The following is a 22511-nucleotide window of genomic DNA, read 5'->3' on the forward strand; positions in this document are numbered from 1 at the left end:
CAAGTTTGAGAGTCCCGTATAGAAATACAAACGTAGATCGCGCTTGCATTTTAAACAACCGTATTCCTCCGTAGTGTTTGATTGACAGCTTCTAGTCTTTAGTATTTCTACACAGTCTGTTGCGCATGTGTGGAATATGCAAAACGGTAACAGACACTCTTCTGTTATTTTTCATCTTCTGATAGCCTAGGGTTATTTCGCGCAAAAACGGCTAACATTTCTGATTAGGATACTATTCTAAGATCGTATTAAGGTGAGTGATATTTGTTTGTACCCTGTAGCATTTCGTCATTTGCTAGCTAGAATTATTAGTCGCTTTCAGATGACGTACTTTTGACATTGGCATGGAGCAGAAAACAAGCTTACTTTGACATTTTAAACATTAAGCTTTTTCTCGCACTCTTATGTACGTGTTCATGTAATTATATTCTTTTGGGCACAATTGTCATCAAAGAAAGAAGCATTTAACATAGTTTGCTCTTATCACGTCTCCATGTGAAGTTAGATAATGCTAACATTAGCTTATGTGCTGCTAACCGTTTGATTTTCTGTGTAGCACCCAGATTTGTTGTAATCATGGCTTTCCCTCGGCTTTTAAGACAACTTCCTATGATCCTCGTTCAGTCGTCGTCAACAATTCTCCCAAAAAAGTTTAGGTAAGAAAATCCGTTTGGAAAAAAACGCTTATTTTACATTGTACACGGTGTATTGTCTGGTATTTTGTATTTGTTTTTGGAAAAATACGCTTTGAATGTTTAAATGTACAGTGCCTTGAATATGTATTCATACCTCTTGAACTGTTTCACATTTTGTCAAATAACAACCAAAGGCTTAGTTATATATTAAGCATCCTGACAGCGTTATGCGGCGACCACCATGTTCCTAAGCAGAAATGACCTGGTTTCCATGACACTTTTCATGCTTTCTTTCAGCAATTACCTTCTTCTTGACAATCTTCCATAAAGGTTTGGGAGTGCGTTACTAGTATTTGACCTTTCCTCACTGCTGAGCCACTGCTGAGCTGTGGATGTAAGCAGCTTCTTCAAAGTTAATATGGGCTTGGCTTCTTCTCTCATTAATGCTGTCTTTACCGAGCGTTTCAATTTAGTTTTTTTTTAGGTTAGCTGTTCCATACTCTTTCCATTTTCAAATGATGAATTGAACAGTGTTCACTAAGATTTTCAAAGGTTGAAAATTGTCAATTTATAATTTTACCCTGCTTTAAACTTCTCAACTCTATAAAAATATTTTCATTGGTCTTTATGATGCTGCTCATTCTCCAATGTTCTCTGATTCCTGTGAGGTCTTCACCAAACTGAGATAAAATGAAACACAGATGGAGTTTTATTTTTTTAATAAGGTGACATCTGGAGGCAGTTGGATAGACCAGCCTTTCTTTTGGGGTATCAGAGTAAAGATGATGAATTCATACCCATGTCACTCTTCTCAGATTAATTTTATTTGGACATAATTCTGTAAACCATGTATTTTTGTCTGATTCACCACTATGCATCAATTGGTGTTAGTGTGTCACTTATAATCCCAATTAGCTATGTTTGTATTTCATGATGAATAAATACTTTTGCAAGGTACTGTAAAGCATGAATTTCTGCTGCTTGTTTTTTCTTCACATACCTGCAAATTGATGGGACCCATTAGAGTTAGTACAAACTACTTTAAAAATAATTGAAATAGTATCACTTAGTTTCTTCTCAGTTCTGACTTACTTTTTATCTCACCAGTGTCTCTACTGCTGCAGCTGCAATTCAGAAAATGACAAGAGTGCGTGTGGTGGACAACAGCTCTTTGGGAAATACGCCGTATCACCGCCCACCAAGAGTGATCCATGTCTACACTAAGAACGGCGTCGGGAAAGTGGGGGACAGAGTGCTGCTGGCCATCAAAGGGCAGAAGAAGAAAGCGCTCATCGTTGGACACAAAATGCCTGGAGCGCGCATGACTCCACGCTTTGATTCAAACAATGTTGTTCTAATTGAGGACAATGACAACCCTACTGGGACAAGGATTAAGGTTCCTATACCATCAAGTCTGCGTCAAATGGACGGAGATTTCTCTAAAGTTCTGGCAATTGCAAGCACATTTGTCTGATTTCATCAGGTTGAAAATATGAACATTTAAGCTTTTGAGCTTTTTTTTACAAAATGGAAAAGATCAATCTGCAGTTGTCTGTATGGTACATTTTTTGGCCACCTATCAAGTATTAAAGTATTTTACATGTCTGACATGGTACTGAGTCCTCATGTTTACAGCAGGTATGATCTTTACCTAAAACACAGGATTGTCTGCTGCACTGCAGTTAGGTGGATCAAAGCATACATTGCAAAACAGACCTTTTTTAGGGAAATTTTTATTGAAGGCACAACATACATTCACAAGACATAAGTGGCACGTTAAACAGCTGTTACCATGGCAACAACAATTATGTCAGTATAATACTACTTACAGTATATGTGATTAGTGTGAGGTGACTTAATTCGCGCATCCCTTCAACTAAAATTTCAGTGCAAAAGTGTCTTCAGCTTAAATTTAATACTTAACTAGTTGAACAATTTAAAAGTGAAAGAAAAGTTAACACCAACTAGTTCTCTTCTGCCACCTTGAGGCGGAGGTTCGAAGCTGCAGATGAAATTCTGAGGTGATTATTTTGATTAGGAAATAACTGAAACATGATTATATTGACCGGCATAATGACACAATTGCAGTAAGAAACATTTTTAGTAAGAATGTGAAATAAATTATATAACTTGACAGTAACATCAAAATAAACTTAGAAAAATATTATTTATAATGCAGATTACAGCTGGTGTATCATGCAAAGACACATGCTACTATGATTTACCTGTTTTGTTTTAGCTGTGGCTTTGCATTGCTTCTAAAATATACCCAGGACACATGGAGTGCACTTTGGTTTTCTTAGAATACAGCTCCTATGCTATGTTTAATTTGCACTACGGTGGGATGTTTTACAGCCTGAGGGGTCCTCAGAGCAGCAGGCACTATATTTTTGCATCTTTCTGTGAAACTGCAGGGCTCCTCATCCACACATGGTCAGATAAAGCCACTAAATAATGAATCAGGAACAAATGTTAGGCAAAAGAAAAGTTTTAAATAAGATTGTCTTTTACAACATCACTCACCTCTGCGATATTCATTTCAGCTACTCCTGATCCCTCCTTGTCAAACTGCTGGAAAGATCCTGTTCAGAGTTTTTACTATGTTAGCATTTGTTTTTCCAACACTTGCCATATTACATCATGAGCTTTTTTACATTTTCTCATGCTACAACCACCAATGTCACTGTATTTTATGCAAAAGACCAAGGCAAGGTAGTTTAAAATTGATGGAAGGAAAATTATACATGGTTTTCAAAGTGTTGTTTTTTTATAAATAAAAATCTAAAAAGCCTACTGTGCATTTGTATTCAGCCCCTTTCAGTCTCAACTAGCTTCAGGTCCAGGACCCTAACTGGGTCATTCTAATACATGGATATGCTTTGACCTAAACCAGGAGTGTCCAACTCAAGGGACAGTGTCTTGCAGGTTTTAGATGTTTCTCTGCTCAATCAAAGCTGATTCTGGTGCCTTAATTACCTCCTCTCTACATCTCCAGGTTCTGCAGATGCCTTGTAATGAACTATTCATTTGACTTGGCTGTTAAACCAGCGAAACATCTAAAACATGCAGAATGATGGCCTTTGAGAACAAACATTGGACAGCACTGGATCTAAATCATTCCATCATAGCTTCGACTGTATGTTCAGAATCGCCCTGTCCCCCAGCCTCAAGTTTGTTTGCCATTTGTAGCAGGTTTTCTTCCAGCACTATCCTGTGTTTAGCTCCATCCATGTCATGTCCTTGCTGTTGTTTACACACATCAACATGAACACGTGATGTGCAGTTTTCAGAGATCAATTTTGCATGTAGGGCAAAAAGTTAAATTTTGGTCTCAACTAAGCAGAGGACCTTCTTCCACGTTTTCTCTGTCCCACATGGCTTGCAAACAAGACTTCTGATGGATTTCTTTCAACAACAATTAAGGCCAAATTTGTGAAGAGTCTTAACAGATTCCCCACTTAAGCTGTAGGTCTTGGCAGCTTCTCCAGAGTTACCATGGGCCTCTTGGCTACTTCCCTGATTACAGCTCTCCTTGCCCAGCTGGTTAGCTTAGGTGGATGGTCACCTCTTGGTAGTTTGCAGTTGTGCCATAATCTTAATTTTTAATGACTGATTGAACAGCGCTCTGTGAGATGTTTAAAACTTAAGATATCCTTTATTAATATTTAACCCTTTTCAGACTTTGTCAACTTGATACTTGGTATGTCTGCTGTGTTTCTTAATCATAGTTATGCACATCTTTGGTGATCATAAAATACCAATAAAACACATTGACGGTTATAATGTGGAAAAGTGTGAAAAGTTCAAGTGGTATGATTTGTTTTTTAAGACATTGTGTACAAACTATAACAACACCTATAGCAAAATTACTCACTGAACATGGCTTCAAGCTTGACCAAGCAGCAGATGAAGTTGTCAAAATCTATCAGTTCATTCTCTGCATACCGCGCCACCAGAATCTGGTGCAGCTGGTTGTTCAGTTTAAAGCCTGCATGCAGACATAGTACAAGCTAAAAATATGAAAGCATTTTGTTTTACAAATGTATTACCATGTACATTAATGCCAACACGATAGCCATGAACATTATACCTGCTGCTTCTACGGCGAGTCGTATCTCATATGAGCTCATGGCCCCCGACTTGTCAAGATCAAAGTCTCTGAAAATGACCTGGAAAAAGGTAAGAAAACATGTGAATAGAAACACAGAGATTAGGAGTATGCCCCCATTTCCCTCGTTCTTACCAGCCATTTTCGGATTTTGTTCCAGAGGATCTGGAATTCCACCAGTCCCAAGCGGGCACTGCCATCTTTCTGGTGAACAATGTGTGAAGGCATCAAATGATACATCGATGCAATTATTCAGCTGACAAATGCACATATTTTCCAGAAATAATCAGCAGAATTGGAATTGACTGGTTCATTGTTGTGCAATAAGTCAAGAGGATACATCCATCAGGTTGACCATGGTTCTGCATGATTCAATACTGAAGCCATCAGTCTTTAGATCTTTGTCTGAAACAGCAAAATTTAGATTTTAAGTTGGATAAATAAAGATAAACAGAGGCTTGCAAGGCAGTCTGGGAAGTGGTGTAGGAACTACACTGAACTACAGGGGTTGGACAATGAAACTGAAACACCTGGTTTTAGACCACAATATTTTATTAGTATGGTGTAGGCCCTCCTTTTGCAGCCAATACAGCGTCAATTCGTCTTGGGAATGACATATACAAGTCCTGCACAGTGGTCAGAGGGATTTTAAGCCATTCTTCTTGCAGGATAGTGGCCAGGTCACTACGTGATACTGGTGGAGGAAAACGTTTCCTGACTCACTCCTCCAAAACACCCCAAAGTGGCTCAATAATATTTAGATCTGGTGACTGTGCAGGCCATGGGAGATGTTCAACTTCACTTTCATGTTCATCAAACCAATCTTTCACCAGTCTTGCTGTGTGTATTGGTGCATTGTCATCCTGAAACACGGCACCCCCTTCAGGATACAATGTTTGAACCATTGGATGCACATGGTCCTCAAGAATGGTTCGGTAGTCCTTGGCAGTGACGCGCCCATCTAGCACAAGTATTGGGCCAATGATATGGCTGCCCAAACCATCACTGATCCACCCCCATGCTTCACTCTGGCCATGCAACAGTCTGGGTGGTACGCTTCTTTGGGGCTTCTCCACACCGTAACTCTCCAGGATGTGGGGAAAACAGTAAAGGTGGACTCATCAGAGAACAATACATGTTTCACATTGTCCACAGCCCAAGATTTGCGCTCCTTGCACCACTGAAACCGACGTTTGGCATCGGCATGAGTGACCAAAGGTTTGGCTATAGCAGCCCGGCCGTGTATATTGACCCTGTGGAGCTCCTGACGGACAGTTCTGGTGGAAACAGGAGAGTTGAGGTGCACATTTCATTCTGCCATGATTTGGGCAGCCGTGGTTTTATGTTTTTTGGACACAATCCGGGTTAGCACCCGAACATCCCTTTCTGACAGCTTCCTCTTGCGTCCACAGTTAATCCTGTTGGATGTGGTTCGTCCTTCTTGGTGGTATGCTGACATTACCCTGGATACCGTGGCTCTTGATACATCACAAAGATTTGCTGTCTTGGTCACAGATGCGCCAGCAAGACGTGCACCAACAATTTGTCCTCTTTTGAACTCTGGTATGTCACCCATAATGTTGTCTGCATTTCAATATTTTGAGCAAATCTGTGCTCTTACCCTGTTAATTGAACCTTCACACTCTGCTTTTACTGGTACAATGTGCAATCAATGAAGACTGGCTACCAGGATGGTCCAATTTAGCCATGAAACCTCCCACACTAAAATGACAGGTGTTTCAGTTTCATTGTCCAACCCCTGTATAATAGACAAACTGGAGATGTGTTACCAGTAACAGGATTAGGTAGGAACTTTAAAATTGTTCTAAGGTTAAGCAGAAAACTCACGCCGGGCGACCACTCTGTTGAGAATTGTCCTGAGCTCGCGAATAGAGATCTCAAAGTCCTGTAAAAACCACAAAGAAAGGGGGAAAATGGGCATAGCCAGAGCTATTTTCTTATTTCATCACATTAAAATCATGTTTTAGCTTTACTGACATTCTACATCTAATAATGTAAATGCTAAAATTATCAATACCATTTTTTAAATTTCAGGTTCATTTTTAGAACCTACCTCTCCTGCTAGTTGGGCAAACATGGACTTAAATGAGTCATCAATATCATCTTCTGTTATATGCTCCTGCAGGACAAAAACAGTCAACATAAAAATCTGAAATCTATATATTTTATGCAATTAGTTCTGAAAAAATGCATCCCCGATGCACACCTCCTCTTCAAATTCAGCAGATATTTCATCATCCAGTTCTCTGCAACAAAAAATAAATATGAGATTTTCCTTCCCACAGTTTATGACTACTGGAAAAAAAAAAATATGAAACAGACACACACTCTGTCTCTGACTGCTTTTCGGTGAAAACCCTGAGGACGAAGTCTGCCTCTTTGCCAGGCTCAAAGGTGGAAGGCACGATGAGGTACTCCCCGGGTGGCAGCCGCAGCCGCGTGCTCACCTCACGCAGGTTGATGAAGGTCTCTGAACGAGCGCATGATGAATGACTCAAGAAGAAATTTTTTTTCAAGTGGACATTCTGGCAGCCTCTGTACTGAGGACAGCAGGAGACAAATGACTTGATACACACTACTGGTCAAACGTTTTACAAACACGCCTTTACTGGTTTTCTTTATTTTCAAGATATTTACAATGTACGTACATTCTCACTGAAGGGATCAAAACTGTGAATGAACACATGGAATTTTGTAGCTAACAAAAATTTGCAAAAGAACTTTAAATACGTTTTTTAGTTTGGATTCCTTAAAGTAGTCGCCCTTTGCTGTGATGACTGAAACATTAACCTTTGGTCGTCTCTCAATGAACGTCTGGGAAGTTCTTTCAAGACTCAATAGAAAACTATTTCACGTGACCACCTCATGAAGCTCACGGAGAGAATGCCAAGAGAGCAAAGTGGTAATCAAAGCAATGGGTGGCTATTTTGAAGAATCTAAATTATAAAAATGTTTGGAGTTATTTCACACTTTTTGTTTACTATACAATTTCATGTGTGTTCATTCAGTTTCGATGCATTTGGTGGGAATCTACAATGTAAATAATCATGAAAATAAAGAGACCCATAAAATGAGAAAGTGTATCTAAAACCTCTAAACAGTAATATAGGTTTTCATATTTTCACGTCAATCAATTTAAAAACAATGCATGGATTATTGCCAGGTGTGGATGAAAGTCAACTTAAAGATAAGAGTTGCTTTATGGAGCAGATTGACTGTAGTTTAAGGAGCTTGGTATAAATAAATGCAAAGCTTTTGCATGCATTGAGTGTGATAAAATGCTTCAAAACAGTTTGTTCCCAAACCTTTTTAAAAGCCAGCTCTGTCATGTGTCCCTTTGTTGATCCATGCATACACAAGGGATAAAAGATTTTAAAAAAATTATTTGTGACCCTCTACCCTTTACAGGACAGCGAGAAGCCACTTTGAGCTGCATCCCCCTATGTAGGGATGAGAGGTCAGGTCTGATGCTTTTCACAGGAACTCAAGGGTTTTTTTGTGTGATAAAAGGTCTTGTAGCTTAATGATAGAAAAGCTTTAAATCATGTTCGCAGTTTAGATGCAACACTTTAGTCATTTACTTTTACTGAAAACAACTAAATCTGGTCTCAAATGTTGTTGTGTGTAGCAACCATTGGGCGAGAGGTGGTTGGACAGGTCACCTGTCCATCACATGGGTTCTCACGCATGCACTAGGATTTGAACCCAGTACCTTCTTGCTGCAGCATAACTATGCTTCCAACTGCACCACTGAGCAGCCTGTGTATTAAGCAAGAATATAAAAATGGCCAATAATGCAATGACTCCATAATGTAATAACATTTTAGCAACAGTGTAATAAGCTATTACAATTCATGTTGGTGATTACCTTCATAGATTTCCAAAATCCTTTGAAAATATAATAACTGTGCATGTATGTAGGGCGTATTCCTTAATTCTAGCGCATTGCATTAAGTGGACCAACTACCAAGTAGACTTCACAGCAATTAACTAAATATTTATCCATACATAAAATTTTGTGTTTACTTATGTAGCGTTAAGAGATTCTCAAAAAATATCGGACCTGACGCAAATTCAACACACTGTCCTAGACTGTGCAAAAATCCTTCATCATGACATTACACTCAGATAAAAATGTGCTTCCAAGGTAATATACTTTAAAGTAATAATCTTCTTCTGCTAACTTAAAACTTTTTACATTGATTTCCCCTGCTTTAGTGCACTCTCAGACCTTGGGTTAAACACTAATCCAACCAGAAATAATAAAAGAGCTCTATTATATGATGCCGTCGTTGGAGCGGCCCTTCCCTGAGAAATAAATTACAGGTTTGAGAAAAAAAAAACTGTAGAATATATTCTTCCTAACAGCTATTGAGATGTGACAAACACTCCTCCATCGCCCCTATTGTGAAGCTAATAGACACCGAACACAGAGGCCTTTTGCATAGTCTTGGTCAGGGTGGGCTATGTCTGCATCAGGTCCGATTTCTTTGTGCTCCTCTTAACGCTACACACATTTAGGAAAAAATAAACAATATGATCAATTAAGATTTTAGGCATGGGTTAATTCTCAAATAGGCTCTTGTGAACACATATAAAGACAGGGAGGGGTGCATTGTAAATATTCTTGAGAATATGCACAACAAGAAAAAGAATAAATAAATACACAGCAGAAAGGAAATCATATTTCCAAGAAATGTACTCTGGTTTATCTATTATACCATGACTGGCTTCAGTTATTACATTTTCAAAGATTATTTTTAAAAATATGCTATTAATGAATAACTAAAAACCTATGGTATATGGTTACTGGCTTTATTACTATTAAAATAGGTAAAACCATTAAATTATTGGTCATTATTACACTTTTTGTTTTTATATGGTGAATCTTTAAAGTTCTGCAATTCTAGATTAAAAAGGGTTTTTTTGGTTGTTTTTTTTTTTTTTGCAGTGTTTCATATACTTAATCTCCATTCAGACCTTTAAAAGATACTCATCATGTGTAACTTACGACATATATTGAAAATCTCTATGCTGTAAAACCCAGTGGATAGTCTGGTGCTCTTCTCAAGAGGGCAGACACTGGGAACCACTGCGGTCTCAGCAGCATAGGAAGGCTTACACTAAACCGCAAACTGAGTCGCAATTATGAAAATTAGACAACATTATGAAAAAAGTGCAGAAAGTGATCCTATGCCTACCTCCTCTGGAATCTGCAAAAAAAAAAAAAAAAAACCAGAAGGGAAAACTGTTAACAAATGGCAACAGGCAGAAGACATCTCATTAAACTGTAGTATGAAAACAGAGATGATGCCTGCATCCCAGCTCTGTTCTCACCTCATAGAGAGCAAAGCCGATGGTGTGCATGTCCTGACCATGGCGTCGGTATCTGCGGCGGTCCTTCTGCATGAGGGCTACAAGAAAACTGCACGCCACCTCATCATCCTCCGGGTCATCATCCTCCTCCAGCAAAGTGATCTTATACTGGGGATTTATCCAAAACGTGTCTACACAAACGGAGCATTTATGTCAAGCCTGTTTTGTAAAACATTACACACTTTATAGGGTTCCTACACATTATTTAACTTTTCCATAATTTATATTTTTACCCTTTGTTATAAAAGTCTGGACATTTGAACACAAAAGTATTAACTTTGACCAGCTTGAATAGTAGTCAACTCTTATTATCTTTAGTTTCCCTAAATAATAAGGCAACTCTTTTATGGCTATAACTGGAATTTTAGACCCCATCTAAAAACTACATGTTCTGTTGAACTTGAATGAAAGGCAAATCTATTTGCATTGCACCATTCAAATAAAGTTCTTTACAGGCAATCAAAGGAAAACAATAAAACAAAACAAAAAACCCCCACAAAACTCATAAAAGAGAGATCAAAATGTCAAACACTTGCATTGCATAAATAAAATCAAATGTAAATTACAGATTTAAAATATACAAATAGCTATGAAAAAAGTACAAATACCTGTCCAGTGATTATTATCTAATCCCTGACTGGGCAAACTATTAATTAGTGAGATTCTTTGATCAAAAGCTGCTGTAAACTCAATGTTTTTTAGTCCTTATTTAAACAAACCAACAGTTTCTGCACATATCAGGTTTTCAGGCAGTTTATTCCACAGCTGATGAGCATAGAAACTAAACGCTGCCTCCCCCGTTTTGTTCTGGTCTTGGGAAAACTGAGTGAGTAGGTCTCTGAAGAGCTAACAGATCTACTTGCCTTATACCTGACTTGCAACTCAGAAATGTAGTTTGGCTCAAGCCCATTCAGTGCTTTATAAAGCGATATCAACAAATTTAAAAGTCTGTCCTTTTCAGAATTTAAAGTTCTTTAGAGACCTAAAAAGGTAGCATAAAATTGCCCTTTCCTGATTTTTCAATAAGTGTGCATTCAGTCACCAAGTGAAAATCCTAAAATGCTGATGGGTAAAATATTCAAATCAGCAAACTTTGTGGTAATTTAAAGATAGAGAATGTCAATTTAATACATAATAAAATGAAATCACTGCATTTATTAAGCAAATGCAGAAAACGGTAGACATTAGAAAAGTCTGAAAAAAGCAAACATTTTCCCATACTAAATGTTCTTTTTTCCCCTTACATGGAAAATTATAAATGCAAATACTATACTTTTCCAGCTTCTGTATGACTTTATAGGAACCCTGATGTTATTATTCCATTACATGTTTTTAGGTTTTTGCATTAGACCTTTAGTGGTCTGTTTGACAGCCACTCACTAGGATGGTTCCTGCAGCCCCCTGCGGTGCTACCTCTCCTCCATGTACCGTAGAACTTCATGGTGTTCCAGTGACTGAGGCTGTCCTCACTCAGAACGTCTGGAGTCAAGTTACAGATCTCCAGGCGAGAAAACTGCCTCAAGAAATCACTGAAGGACATCCTGGACAAAAAAAAAGCAGAACCACTCACTTTTAAACTATGCATATAGTTTGATTAAAAGCTAGATGAGATTAGTTTGGATTAATAAATAATTCACTAGTTCATCCTGTTACTACTATGTATAACCCACACAGCCCTGTCTTTTAGTGTTTAACCCTTTCTCTCTGCTAGACATGGCAATTGACTGAGCTTTTACTGTGATTAACTCTATGTGCTCTCTTTCAGACTCTAACCTTGAAAACTAGCTCAGAGTTTATCTGTACTTTCTTTCTAGGTGAAATGACTAAAGGAGCTACATGAATTAACATTTACTTTTCCTTCCCATAGAAAGTACTCCTGGATCAGTGCTTCTTTGTTCTCTTTGTGTCTCTGCTCTGTTCTCTCAAACCCCCAGTCGGTCGTGGCAGATGGCCGCTCACACTGAGCCTGGTTCTGCTGGAGGTTTCTTCCTGTTAAAAGGGAGTTTTTCCTCTCCACTGTCGCTACATGCATGCTCAGTATGAGCATGCATGTATGCTCAGTATGAGGGATTGCTGCAAAGTCAACGCCAGTGACTGTCCACTGTCCCTACATGCTCATCCGGGAGGAGGGAATGCTGCAAGTCACTGACTGGATGCAATCTGCTGGGTTTCCTTAGACAGAAAAACTTTTTATCTTGAATAAAAAGCTAACTCCGACGGCACTGCTCAATGGTTAGGATTAATTGGAATGCATGTACCTGACTGTTGTGAAGTGCCTTGAGATGACGTGTTGTGAATTGGCGCTATATAAATAAAACTGAATTGAATTGAACTCTCTTTTTGACATGAGAAAAGCGCAGTCTTCTTCTGTAACATTTGACAAGTTTACCATACAGAGAGAGGGATCTTTGGCTACTCATCTTTGCACAATCTCCCTAGATCATCCAGATTTCTCAATCATGTCTTGTGCTCTCATGTCTTCAGATAACCCCATAGGTGATATACATATTTACTATGTCATACATATTTACTATGTCAAGGAACTGAGATAGCCATTGCAAAATGTTGATTTAGTATCTTAGAATTAATTTCTCTTTTGATTTGGCCACATGTGTTAGATCAGGGGTGCCCAAGTCCAGTCCCCGAGAGCGGTTATCCTTTCATATTCTTAGATGCATCCCTTCCCCAACACCTGAATGAAATGGCAGAATTCCCTCCTCAGCATGCCATTCAGCTCTGCAGATGCCAGGTAATGAGCCATTCATTTGATTCAGGTGCACTGCAGCAGGGATGTATCTAAACGTTGCAGGATAGTAGCTCTCGAGGACAGGATTTAGGCACCCTGAGTCTGGGGAATTTTTAAAAATGTCAATTTCAAAGACTACATTTACCATGCACTTCAACAAGGTTACCCAGGGCCCACGGCATCACAGGGATCACAATGAGTATGGAATGCTTTAGCACTTTAGTTTAGCAAACACATGTTAAAGTAAGCTACCGCAGGACAGGAAAAACTGTCTCACCAGTCTGCACAATGCGTGTGGTGGCAACATAAACTTGCGTCCCCACCCAGGCTTGTTTGATTCGGTTCCAGTTGTTAAAAAAAAAATTATATTAATTGTTCTGACTGTAGATATGTGAAATGTACTATAGATATGTTTAGGCATGTAGCCATTCTGCTCAATAATCACTAAGTTCCTAGATGCTTTGTTCAATTTATAAAATAAATGTAACTAAAGCATTTTGACACTTTATACATTTATACAAAAGCACCTGGGATTTTGTAAAAAGAAATGACTAAATGTACTAAAGGTAAAGGTTGGATTTTTCAGTGCAAGATTTTGCTACTGCAATAGAAGATTACATTATTTTTAAGGCTTTTTAACTTTACCAGAGACAACACCTGTGGAGGCCACTGTATAAACCCAAATCAAAAAGCAATGCATATTATTCCTTTCAACTTCTTGTGGTATCTTAAAACATTCCATCAGGTAAATCTTACCAAAACTCTCCATCTTCCATGTTAAGATGCAGGTCTTCACGCTCAGATGGGTCAATCTCATCCCATTCATTGGAACTATAAGTAAGAGACACTGTATAAGAAGAGATAATCTCTCTAAAACTAAATGTTCACAAAATAAACCAGTGATAGAAAAGTCTTAAGCCTTAAGAAGGCATATACAGGTACATCCTAATAAATTTAAATATCAAGGATTTCATTTATTTCAGTAATTTAATTCAAAAGGCTGCCCCTTGTCACTGGTCCTGTTCATAACTACCATGGACAGGATTTCTAGGCCGGAGGGGGTCTGGTATGGGACCAGGGGATTTTGTCTCTTCTTTTTGCAGATGACGTGGTCCTGCTGGCCCCCTCTAGCCAAGCCCTACAGCATGCACTGGGGCAGTTCGCAGCCGAGTGGGAAGCAGCTGGGATGAGGATCAGCTCCTCCAAGTCCAAGGCCATGGCTCTTCACTGGAAAAGGGACTTGCCCTCTTCGGGTTGGAGGGGAACTCCTACCTCAAGTGAAGGAGTTCAAATATCTCAGGGTCTTGTTTACGAGTGGGGGGGAGAATGGAGCGGGAGATCGACAGACGGATTGGTGTGGCAACCGCAGTAACGGGGGCGCTGTGCCGGTCCGTTGTGGTGAAGAGAGAGCTAAGCCACAAAGCGAAGCTCTCAATTTACCGGTTGGTCTACGTTCCTACCCTCACCTATGGCCATGAACTTTGGGTCATTATCGAAAGAACGAGATCCCAGATACAAGCGACTGAAATGAGCTTCCTCCACTGGGTGGCGGGTCACTTCCTTAGAGATAGGGTGAGGAGCTCGGCTATCCAGGAGGGCCTTGGAGTAGAGCTGCAGCTCCACCACATCAAGAAGAGTCAGTTGAGGTGGCTTTGGCATTTGTATCGGATGCCTCCTGGACGCCTCCCCCCGTGAGGTGTTCCAGGCACATGCCACCGGGAGGAGGCCCAGGGGAGGGACTATGTCTCTCGGCTGGCCTGGGAATGCCTTGGGCTCCACCTGGAAGAGCTGGAGGTGGTCTCTGGGGAGAGGGAAGTCTGGTCGTCTCTACTGAGTCTGCTGCCCCTGCGACCCGGTCCCGGATGAAGCAGAAGTCGACGATGAAAAACAGTGGTATATTTCAAGCTTTTACTTTAATTAATTTTGATAATTATGGCAAACTGCTCATGAAAGCCTAAAATTCAGTTTCTGAAAAGAAATGAAAATTACAATAAATGCATATGACAAATTTCAAAAATCTATAAAAAAAATTTGATGTTATTGCCTACACATTATGGAGAAGACAGGTAAAACACCAAATGTTCAGCAGACAGTCAGTAATACCCCTCAGAGTTGTTAAACAGAGTGCTGTATCCAAACACGTTGATGGAAAGTTGAGTGGAAGGGAAAAGTATGTCTTGAAATACATCCTCTTTGTGTAATTAATCCATTTAATAATTGAATTTGGATATCAAAATAAATAAACTTTTTAAAATACGCCTGTAAATCCCAGTTTGAACATTCTCACTTGTCACTCCAGGCACCTGTCCACTCCACCTGGCCCCAGGGGTTACGTATTCGGATAAGGCGCACCAAGTTGCCATGGTAATTAACCTGTGACACAGCAGAGAGGTGGTAAATGAAAAACCACAACTTTCATGCTTGGTTTTTAACAGATTCGTGCAGAGACACACCTCCTTCAGTCCGGTGACGGAGTAAGCGTGGCCCTTCACAAGCTTCTTAAATGTCACAGCCTCCATGTCAAAGGCACTGGTGATCTGTTTCAACAAGTGAGCAGAAATTAAATAACATGGAAATAAATTGGTCTTTTTAGGTGCAATCAGCACTTACGTCGATAGAACAGCCCAGCAGGGAGCCCCTCTCCAAGGCTTTACCGATTATCCTGTAGAGATCTCTGGGAGCCTTGCGCAGCTCGTACATCTCAGACACACCCCCTGTGAAGTCCTCAAAGCCCTCAGTGGTACTTCCTCCAGAGAGAGCCTCATAGGAGCCATTTAGCCTGATAACACATTAGAGAAACACTTCAGAATAATTGCTCTTAGCAGCAGCAGCAGCAGCACTTCAGAATATCCCTCTAAACAAACTAATGCAAGGGATTTTTAAAACCTACTTGGCATAAGCTTTCTCGAGGAGTGCACTCCAAAATTCATTGCCCTCAGCTGAATGGACAAACATGAGCTCTCCTTCTTTGACAGGCAATCGATCGTCAATCACAACGTCTACCCATTCACCAAACTGCCAGAACTGCAATGCAAAGCATTAAAAAAGAGATCCATCAAGTTTGCTAAAGAGAAATAAAAAAGGAAGAGTAGAAACTGTAAAGAAGCAACCTGGAAGTGGAAGATTCCAGCGTAGTCATCTTGGAAGGACTGGCCGTGTGGAACAACCTGATGAAGGAGCCTCTCATTCAGGGTCAGAGAGGCTATGGCTGCCAAGAGCCAGCAGTCACCTGCAGGGGAGAAAAAGTGCGCAGAAACCTTCATCAGAACCTGTTTATTTAACTAATTCTAACAAGAAATTGATAACTCACCTAAAGCTCCCTGGCAGATGTCGGTTCTGGTGGCTCCTCCCACAATAAACTGAGGGTCACCTGTCAGTTCCTATAAAGATAACACAAATGGGTCAAGACAATCAAATTCCTTCCATACATTATTTCTTGTTCTGAATGCCCCCAATTAGTTTTTACTGATGTTTATACTGGGAGCTGTAAACAAATGTCAGAGTGGGGAGAGGTCTGAGAATGCCATGAGAAGCCAACAGCTGCAGCGGTCTTTAGAATGCAAGTCCCTACAGGTCTGATTCTGTCCGGGTTTGCAGGACATGAAGTGAGACATGATACCCCTGCTTACATGCAACATTCAAAATTTAATTTCTGTCCTGAAATATTACATGTCGAGCATTCAAAGCAAGAATCCATCTGATCTGCTTCAGGTCTGTAATGTGGAAAAAGGAAAAATATTAACTAGACTAGTTGCTGGTAGCAAGGCATTTAAAAGTTATGCTTTCGATAATTATTTTATTTACTTCATTTATTAGATAAAAGTTTTAATAATTTAAGTTATTATTTTTATACTTTCCATTTGAATGAGAGGCCAGAATTTTCTCTGGCTTTATAGAGCAGTGTCAACCCTCCTCTACCTGTTGCTGCACACTGTCGTTCAGCTGGTTGAAAGAAGGCCCCTACACTTTTCCTCACTTACTGAAAAAAACAAAATTGGCTGTTCAAAAAATTATTTTATACTCACATGAAACAGTAATAGTAAAAGTGTGGAAACTAAAGGAGAGCCACTCACTCTAAAGGTAACAATGTTTTAAAACTACAGTTGGCAACCTATGAGGAGCCTATCTGTTAAGCAGCAGAGTGCAGGCTGGCTTCCAGAGCAGATACTTTGAGTGATTAACCTGTTAATATCATCTTGTGTATTATATAAAGAGCAGTAAACTGGCAAAAAGTTTTAATCTTTTAAACTAACAGCATCTGAAAACTATTAAATTTAGAACTCGTTATAGCTAATTTTTGCTTAAAATGTGTGTAAATACTGTGAAGCCATGGTATTTTCACTCAACATTATCATACTGTTAGCATCTCCTACTGGCGCATGCCCAAAATTATCAGTCAGTAAAGCATAAACTTTCCAGTAATTTATTTCCTTACCGTGGGTCTCACCCACTCCACATCTCTGGTTTTAGATGAATACGGGGCAAGCTCTTTAAAGCCCAGAGATGGAGGCTCAGCAGGGAAGCAGGGGTCCTCAAACAAGCAGCCTGCCTCCAGACACTCCTGCTTCAAAGCTTCGTAGTCCTGGCTGGCAAAGTGCACAGCCTGCTCCTTGGAACCCATGCCCTCTGATCGAAGCCTGTTGGCGTATATGCTTGCAGATATCCCACCAACCGAATACATACTGGGAGCAGGACAGAAATATGGAGCCTGTGGGTAGGTATGCAAGGTGCAATTTAAAAATAGCAGCAAGCTAAACAGTGACACACTCTTTTCTGAATGTTATGACATTGTATCCAGTGGTAAATCTGTTTAGAACAAATTTAAAATATCTGTTTTCAGCAGACTTCTGCAAGTCAAAGCTTTTTTTTCACAATTATTTATTACTGATTATAAATTTATAAACATTTAAAAAGGGAAAAAACTCAACTGCATATTCTGCCCCCATTGCTCTAAAACCCATGAATAAAACCCAGTGGGACTACACCTTCAGAACCCACCAAATCGGTAAACAGGGTTCACCTGTCTGTAAATTATCTCAGTATATATACACTGAGGAGGATCCCCTTCAAGCACGACAATAATAAACATACGGCCAGAATTACAGTGGAGGTTTCGATCACTGCGTGAGTTTGAACAGCCCTATCAAAGTCTGGACCTAAATCCAACTAAGAATCTACAACTAGACTTAAAAACTGACGTTCGCAGATGCTGTCCATCCAATTAGAAAGAGCTTGAGCAATTTCACAAAAATGAACGGGCAAACAGTTCTATCTCTAGAAGTGCAAAGCTGGTAGAAACCAAACCCAAACGACTTACAGCTGTGACTGCAGCAAAAAGTGGGGCTCAATACAAACACACATTTCACTTTTCAAACGTTTGTATGTCCAAATTCTTGAAAGCCATCCATTTTGATAATAGGCACTACTTTGTGAAGGTCTAACACAAAAAAGTTACAATAAAAGCACTGAAGTTTGTAGCTGTGAGTATTAAGGATTCAGAAAAAGTCTAGGAAATGCAAATGTACATTAAAAAAGGCTAATGATCCCAGCACTTGGGTCTAGAATATTGTTTTAAAAAAGAAAATACTAATTCAGATATTTTTTTTCCAAGCAAAGCTTTTCATTTCACATTAAAACGTGCCTAATAGGTAGCCAATTATCAAGTCAAAGCAAATGTACAGACAGAAAAACATTAGTTAGAAACCAACAAAAATAAAAGCCCAGTGGAGAATAATTAGCAAACAAAGCATGCGCACATTAAAGAATAAAAAAGGGGATACATGTGACACAAGACCCATCACTTTAAACACAGCAAAGCTTAAATTAAAGAAATACCAGAAAACATGTTAGAAATACGATACCTATTCTTTTTACAATGAGGTAAAAAGAAGGAAAGAGAGAGAAAAGATTATTCATGGATTTGGAGCCAGAAATAAATCAGATAACTGCTAATAATTTTCAGTTTTAACTTCATTTTATTTCACATCAGAGGAACGACTAAAAATATATATATAATTAACTCAATAACAACACAAAGGCTGCTACGTCCCTTACTAGGTCTGTTCTGGGGAAAAACTAGAACAATTGTGTAGCTCTGCTCAACTCCAGAGGAATCCTAATGAGCTGAGTCTGTAAAGAAAACTTGGATGGAGGTACAGTGCCTTGAGAAAGCCTTCACAGTATATCATGTTACAGACAAAAACTTTATTTTGTCTGGATTTTTGTGTGACAAACCAACAGTAAGTAGTACGTAATTTTGAAGTGGAAGCAAAGAGGCGCAGGGGACACACCAAACATGTGGAAGAAGGTTCTCTAGTCATAAGGTGAAAACTAAAACTGTCTGGCAGTAAACTAACACTGATTATCACCATGAATACACCATCCCATGGTCATCAAGGCCCAGTAACTCTGAATACATGATTGAGGAGTCAAAAGAGACAATGCTTTTGATAAAAAACAAAAAAAGACAAGGACATTGTTCAAAGAGGCCAGCCCCCAATCTGAGGCCCCTGGCTATAGTGGAGACTTTACAGGAATGTCCCTCTCCAGTGTCAGAAGGAAAACACAGAACCAAATGGATCTCTTTTTCTCCAGTAGCAGGGGAAGAAAGAAAATGCTGATCCCTGCAGTAAAGTAATGATGATATGATCCATTGGACTTCAACCCTGAACAACACCCTAAAACAACAAGCAGTCTCTCTGTGAGATGACTGCAGGGGCCAAACAAATGATGTACATACACTATATTAAACACTTTGCTAAATCCTCAGTGGATTTGTTCAGCTACTTGAAAAAGACACAATTAGTCAGGCCTGCAGATTAAACCCAAACTGCTCTGCAGCACCTGTTCAGTAAGAACATGCAGGCCTGTCTTCAAGTGGCTTGTCTGTGCCCCTCCTATTATACCAAGGTTTCTCCCAACTATAGATCAAAGCTGCACATATTTTACAGTAGAAATCAGAGGCTGAACTGATTCTGCCTATCTCATTGCGCAGCTGTCGCTTCCTTGTCTATTCTTATCAGAGCGACAGAGTGCAGCAGATTAAACCCAGCTCTCCGTACACTACCCTGCACCACAATAAACCCACCGTTAATCACAAACTGTGTCTAAATAAAGTCTTTCAGTTGAACGAAGGCATCAACTCACCACCGGTTAGGAAGGCAGCTTCAGACTCCCTGAGTATGAAACAAAACGCGTTTATTGTGCTGAATCTGTGAATCAGTGACAGGGGGACAGTATGAGTGGTCCAGCCCTCCTCTCTTTCTGTGTGCACACGTTCACACACGCACTGCAGGATAGACCGGCCCACTTCAGGAGGAGGCCCCACTGCTCACCACCAGTACCAAACTGTGGCCGCTAGGGGCGCCAAAGACTGGAAAAAAAGGGCTCTGATATGAATGACGTCAATAAATTATAAATTAGTTTGAATAAGAAAAGAACACGGGTCATTCCAGAATTGGAAGACCATTTAGGCACCATCATTTTTGATAAACTGACCATTTATTTTTTTTAATTTTTTGTTGTGTTTTCAGGAAAAACTGAATAAACCGTTATATAATATGATTCATCCAGCTCAAGCATCTATGGTTCACTTTTTATGAGACATTTCATTTATCATGTGCTGTGTTTGGCACAACCCTGTTCTAGGTATTCAATTACCTGAAAAACATATAATTCAAAAGTAATTTTGAATAAATCCTTTATAATTAAAGAAAGGGAAGGTCAATTTTATTTGAATACTAATTTAATCTCAGATAATAGACTTATATTATTTGGGCAACGTTTTATGTCTATCTTTTCAATGTTTCAGTTTTCACATTTTGTTTTACTAATTTCAACATTTATTATTTAGATTTGCTCGAATGCATCATGCATTACTTATTAGAAGGACAATAGATTAAATCCTTGTCAGCTGAGAAAGTCCTGTAGGATTATTTCAACCTGGAAAGACTCACAAAGAGAAGACAGGGATGCAATTAGAAAAGTTTATTAGTGAATATTTATTTCTTTGGCGCTCGGACCCCAGTGGAAGACGTGAATGCTGAGAATGACATGCACTTGAATGAACATCTTAGGGCTAGATTTAGAGATGTCTTCTCCCTGAGATCCAATCCTGTTGGTGGAGTGGAGGCCTGAGGAGATTTGGAAGGAGTTTGAAGGCCAAATGGTGGAGATGGGGTGGAGGAGGGTCAAAGTTCAGCTGCAGAACGGAGGGATCCATGGATGAAGATCTTTTAAAGCGGAGCCTTGAAGGATGATTGGCTGGGGAGAAATGCAGCTGATTGGTGGAGCAGAGCCGCATTGAGGAGTAATTAGACAAAGCTGGAGGTGATGGTGAGTTGTGAATGTTGAATTTTCGTTTAAACTCCATTTTAATAAAAAGTGACATGGTAACAGGGTTGAAAGTAGAGTAACAGGGTTGCAGTAAGTAACAGGGTTAAAGGGACACATCACTTTTGATTGTAAATCATGAAATAACTGGGACCAGGAACTACTCAGAATCACAGTAATGTTGTGTAAGGTATTTAATGTATCTTTTTTCTTAAAAATTAAACAAGATGGCTCATATAAAACAAAAACCTGAATATAAAATTTCAAAAGGACCACAACCTAGATCTGGTCAAATAGTACATTAAATTAAAAATAATAATTTTTTTTTTCATGATCACGTTGCCTATAAGAAAGATGCACATAAACATAAATACATGTTAGTGTATAAGTAAGTAAGTCTTTCGGCTGTTGCTGACATCAGATGCCCTTTAGGACACAATCAGGATTGCTACATGTTAGGTATTATTTAGTCAACTCAGAGGCAAGAACGATACAGTCAATTTACTTGCAAGGGTAGCTCTGCAGTGCAGACTACAAAGTGTTGGCACCCCTTCTCTCTTTATTTATACATGCTGGTTCACACACAGTTCAACAAACATTCAGGGTATGTGTGTGTGGGGGGTCAGAGGTTAGGGTTCATGTGTCTTGATTTTAAACAGAGAGGGAGTGAGGACTTGGTAATCATAACTCATTTGCCTCCCACATATCCTTTTCAATCACATGTAGGTGGGAAAAGCACTTAGTGCGGACTGTGATAAACAATACAAAAGTTTTCAAACCCTAACACTACACTACCACACAGGGACACATTAGTATATAAGTAATTACCTACAGTCATTAGTACACATTGTACATAAAGTACTAAATGACCTAAACTTCAATTCTGACCTTAAAGTCCCTGGTAGGGAGTTGATTGGGGGATCAGGGCTCACTGAAGAAGTGTTAAATCCTTCAGTTGCCTTTTTCCCAGCCTTACTCTGTGTGGCTCTCTTAATCTCTTTCGGTGTGCACACTGCTCTCTCTCACTGCAGTCTTTCTGCTTACTCATAAATTGTCCTTTCTGAAGGATATGCCACCGTATTACTGCCCTGTTACTGCAACCCTGTTACTCTGATTACAGCAACAGGGTTTCAAGTGACAGGGTTTCAAATCAAAGCTATTTGTTGTTGCTCAAAAGTGCATGCTAGCTGTGTTAGCTGCTATACTAGTTGGTCAAGATAATACTTAGCTATATAATAAAATAAGAAAAACTTTGATAGTAATATGTCTTTTTCCGATAATACGAGTAACAGGG

At 39.4% G+C, this 22511-nt stretch overlaps 2 protein-coding genes across 3 annotated transcripts; one reads left to right on the forward strand and one right to left on the reverse strand.

Annotated features, from left to right (window-relative positions):
- The first annotated feature begins 103 nt into the window (after positions 1 to 103).
- On the forward strand, positions 104 to 2243 carry mrpl14 (mitochondrial ribosomal protein L14). 2 transcript variants are annotated; one of them, XM_047352053.1, is made up of 3 exons: positions 104 to 253; positions 557 to 656; positions 1743 to 2243. In XM_047352053.1, the coding sequence occupies exons 2-3, from the start codon at positions 577 to 579 to the stop codon at positions 2107 to 2109; spliced, it is 447 nt and encodes a 148-aa protein (XP_047208009.1). In that variant the 5' UTR covers positions 104 to 253; positions 557 to 576; the 3' UTR covers positions 2110 to 2243. The 2 variants fall into 2 exon arrangements, with proteins under 2 accessions (XP_047208009.1, XP_047208010.1); XM_047352054.1 differs by lacking the exon at positions 104 to 253 and adding an exon at positions 301 to 406.
- A 107-nt stretch (positions 2244 to 2350) lies between these two features.
- capn1a (calpain 1, (mu/I) large subunit a) lies at positions 2351 to 20187 on the reverse strand. Its single transcript, XM_047352048.1, has 22 exons — positions 20033 to 20187; positions 17322 to 17594; positions 16197 to 16266; positions 15997 to 16115; positions 15777 to 15910; positions 15497 to 15665; positions 15340 to 15423; positions 15174 to 15259; positions 13643 to 13717; positions 11521 to 11681; positions 10102 to 10271; positions 9966 to 9977; positions 7093 to 7304; positions 6971 to 7010; positions 6818 to 6883; positions 6592 to 6649; positions 5084 to 5148; positions 4879 to 4947; positions 4726 to 4804; positions 4510 to 4623; positions 3159 to 3217; positions 2351 to 3082 (listed from the first exon to the last, which is right to left on the reverse strand). Exons 2-22 carry the CDS (start codon positions 17565 to 17567, stop codon positions 3056 to 3058), a joined length of 2115 nt encoding a protein of 704 aa, XP_047208004.1. The 5' UTR covers positions 17568 to 17594; positions 20033 to 20187; the 3' UTR covers positions 2351 to 3055.
- Positions 20188 to 22511: the final 2324 nt, after the last annotated feature.

Source organism: Girardinichthys multiradiatus, chromosome 22 (assembly GCF_021462225.1).
Source record: "Girardinichthys multiradiatus isolate DD_20200921_A chromosome 22, DD_fGirMul_XY1, whole genome shotgun sequence".
Taxonomy (NCBI): Eukaryota; Metazoa; Chordata; class Actinopteri; order Cyprinodontiformes; family Goodeidae; genus Girardinichthys; species Girardinichthys multiradiatus.

Excerpts from the sequence above, each read along its gene's own strand:
- mrpl14 (XM_047352053.1), top strand. The coding sequence starts at position 577 with ATGGCTTTCCCTCGGCTTTTAAGACAACTTCCTATGATCCTCGTTCAG. Across the intron at positions 657-1,742 it reads ATTCTCCCAAAAAAGTTTAG|TGTCTCTACTGCTGCAGCTG; the intron begins GTAAGAAAATCC and ends TTATCTCACCAG.
- capn1a (XM_047352048.1), bottom strand. The coding sequence starts at position 17,567 with ATGTATTCGGTTGGTGGGATATCTGCAAGCATATACGCCAACAGGCTT. Across the intron at positions 15,424-15,496 it reads TGCTGGGCTGTTCTATCGAC|ATCACCAGTGCCTTTGACAT; the intron begins GTAAGTGCTGAT and ends TTGTTGAAACAG. Across the intron at positions 11,682-13,642 it reads ATGGAAGATGGAGAGTTTTG|GATGTCCTTCAGTGATTTCT; the intron begins GTAAGATTTACC and ends TTTTTTGTCCAG.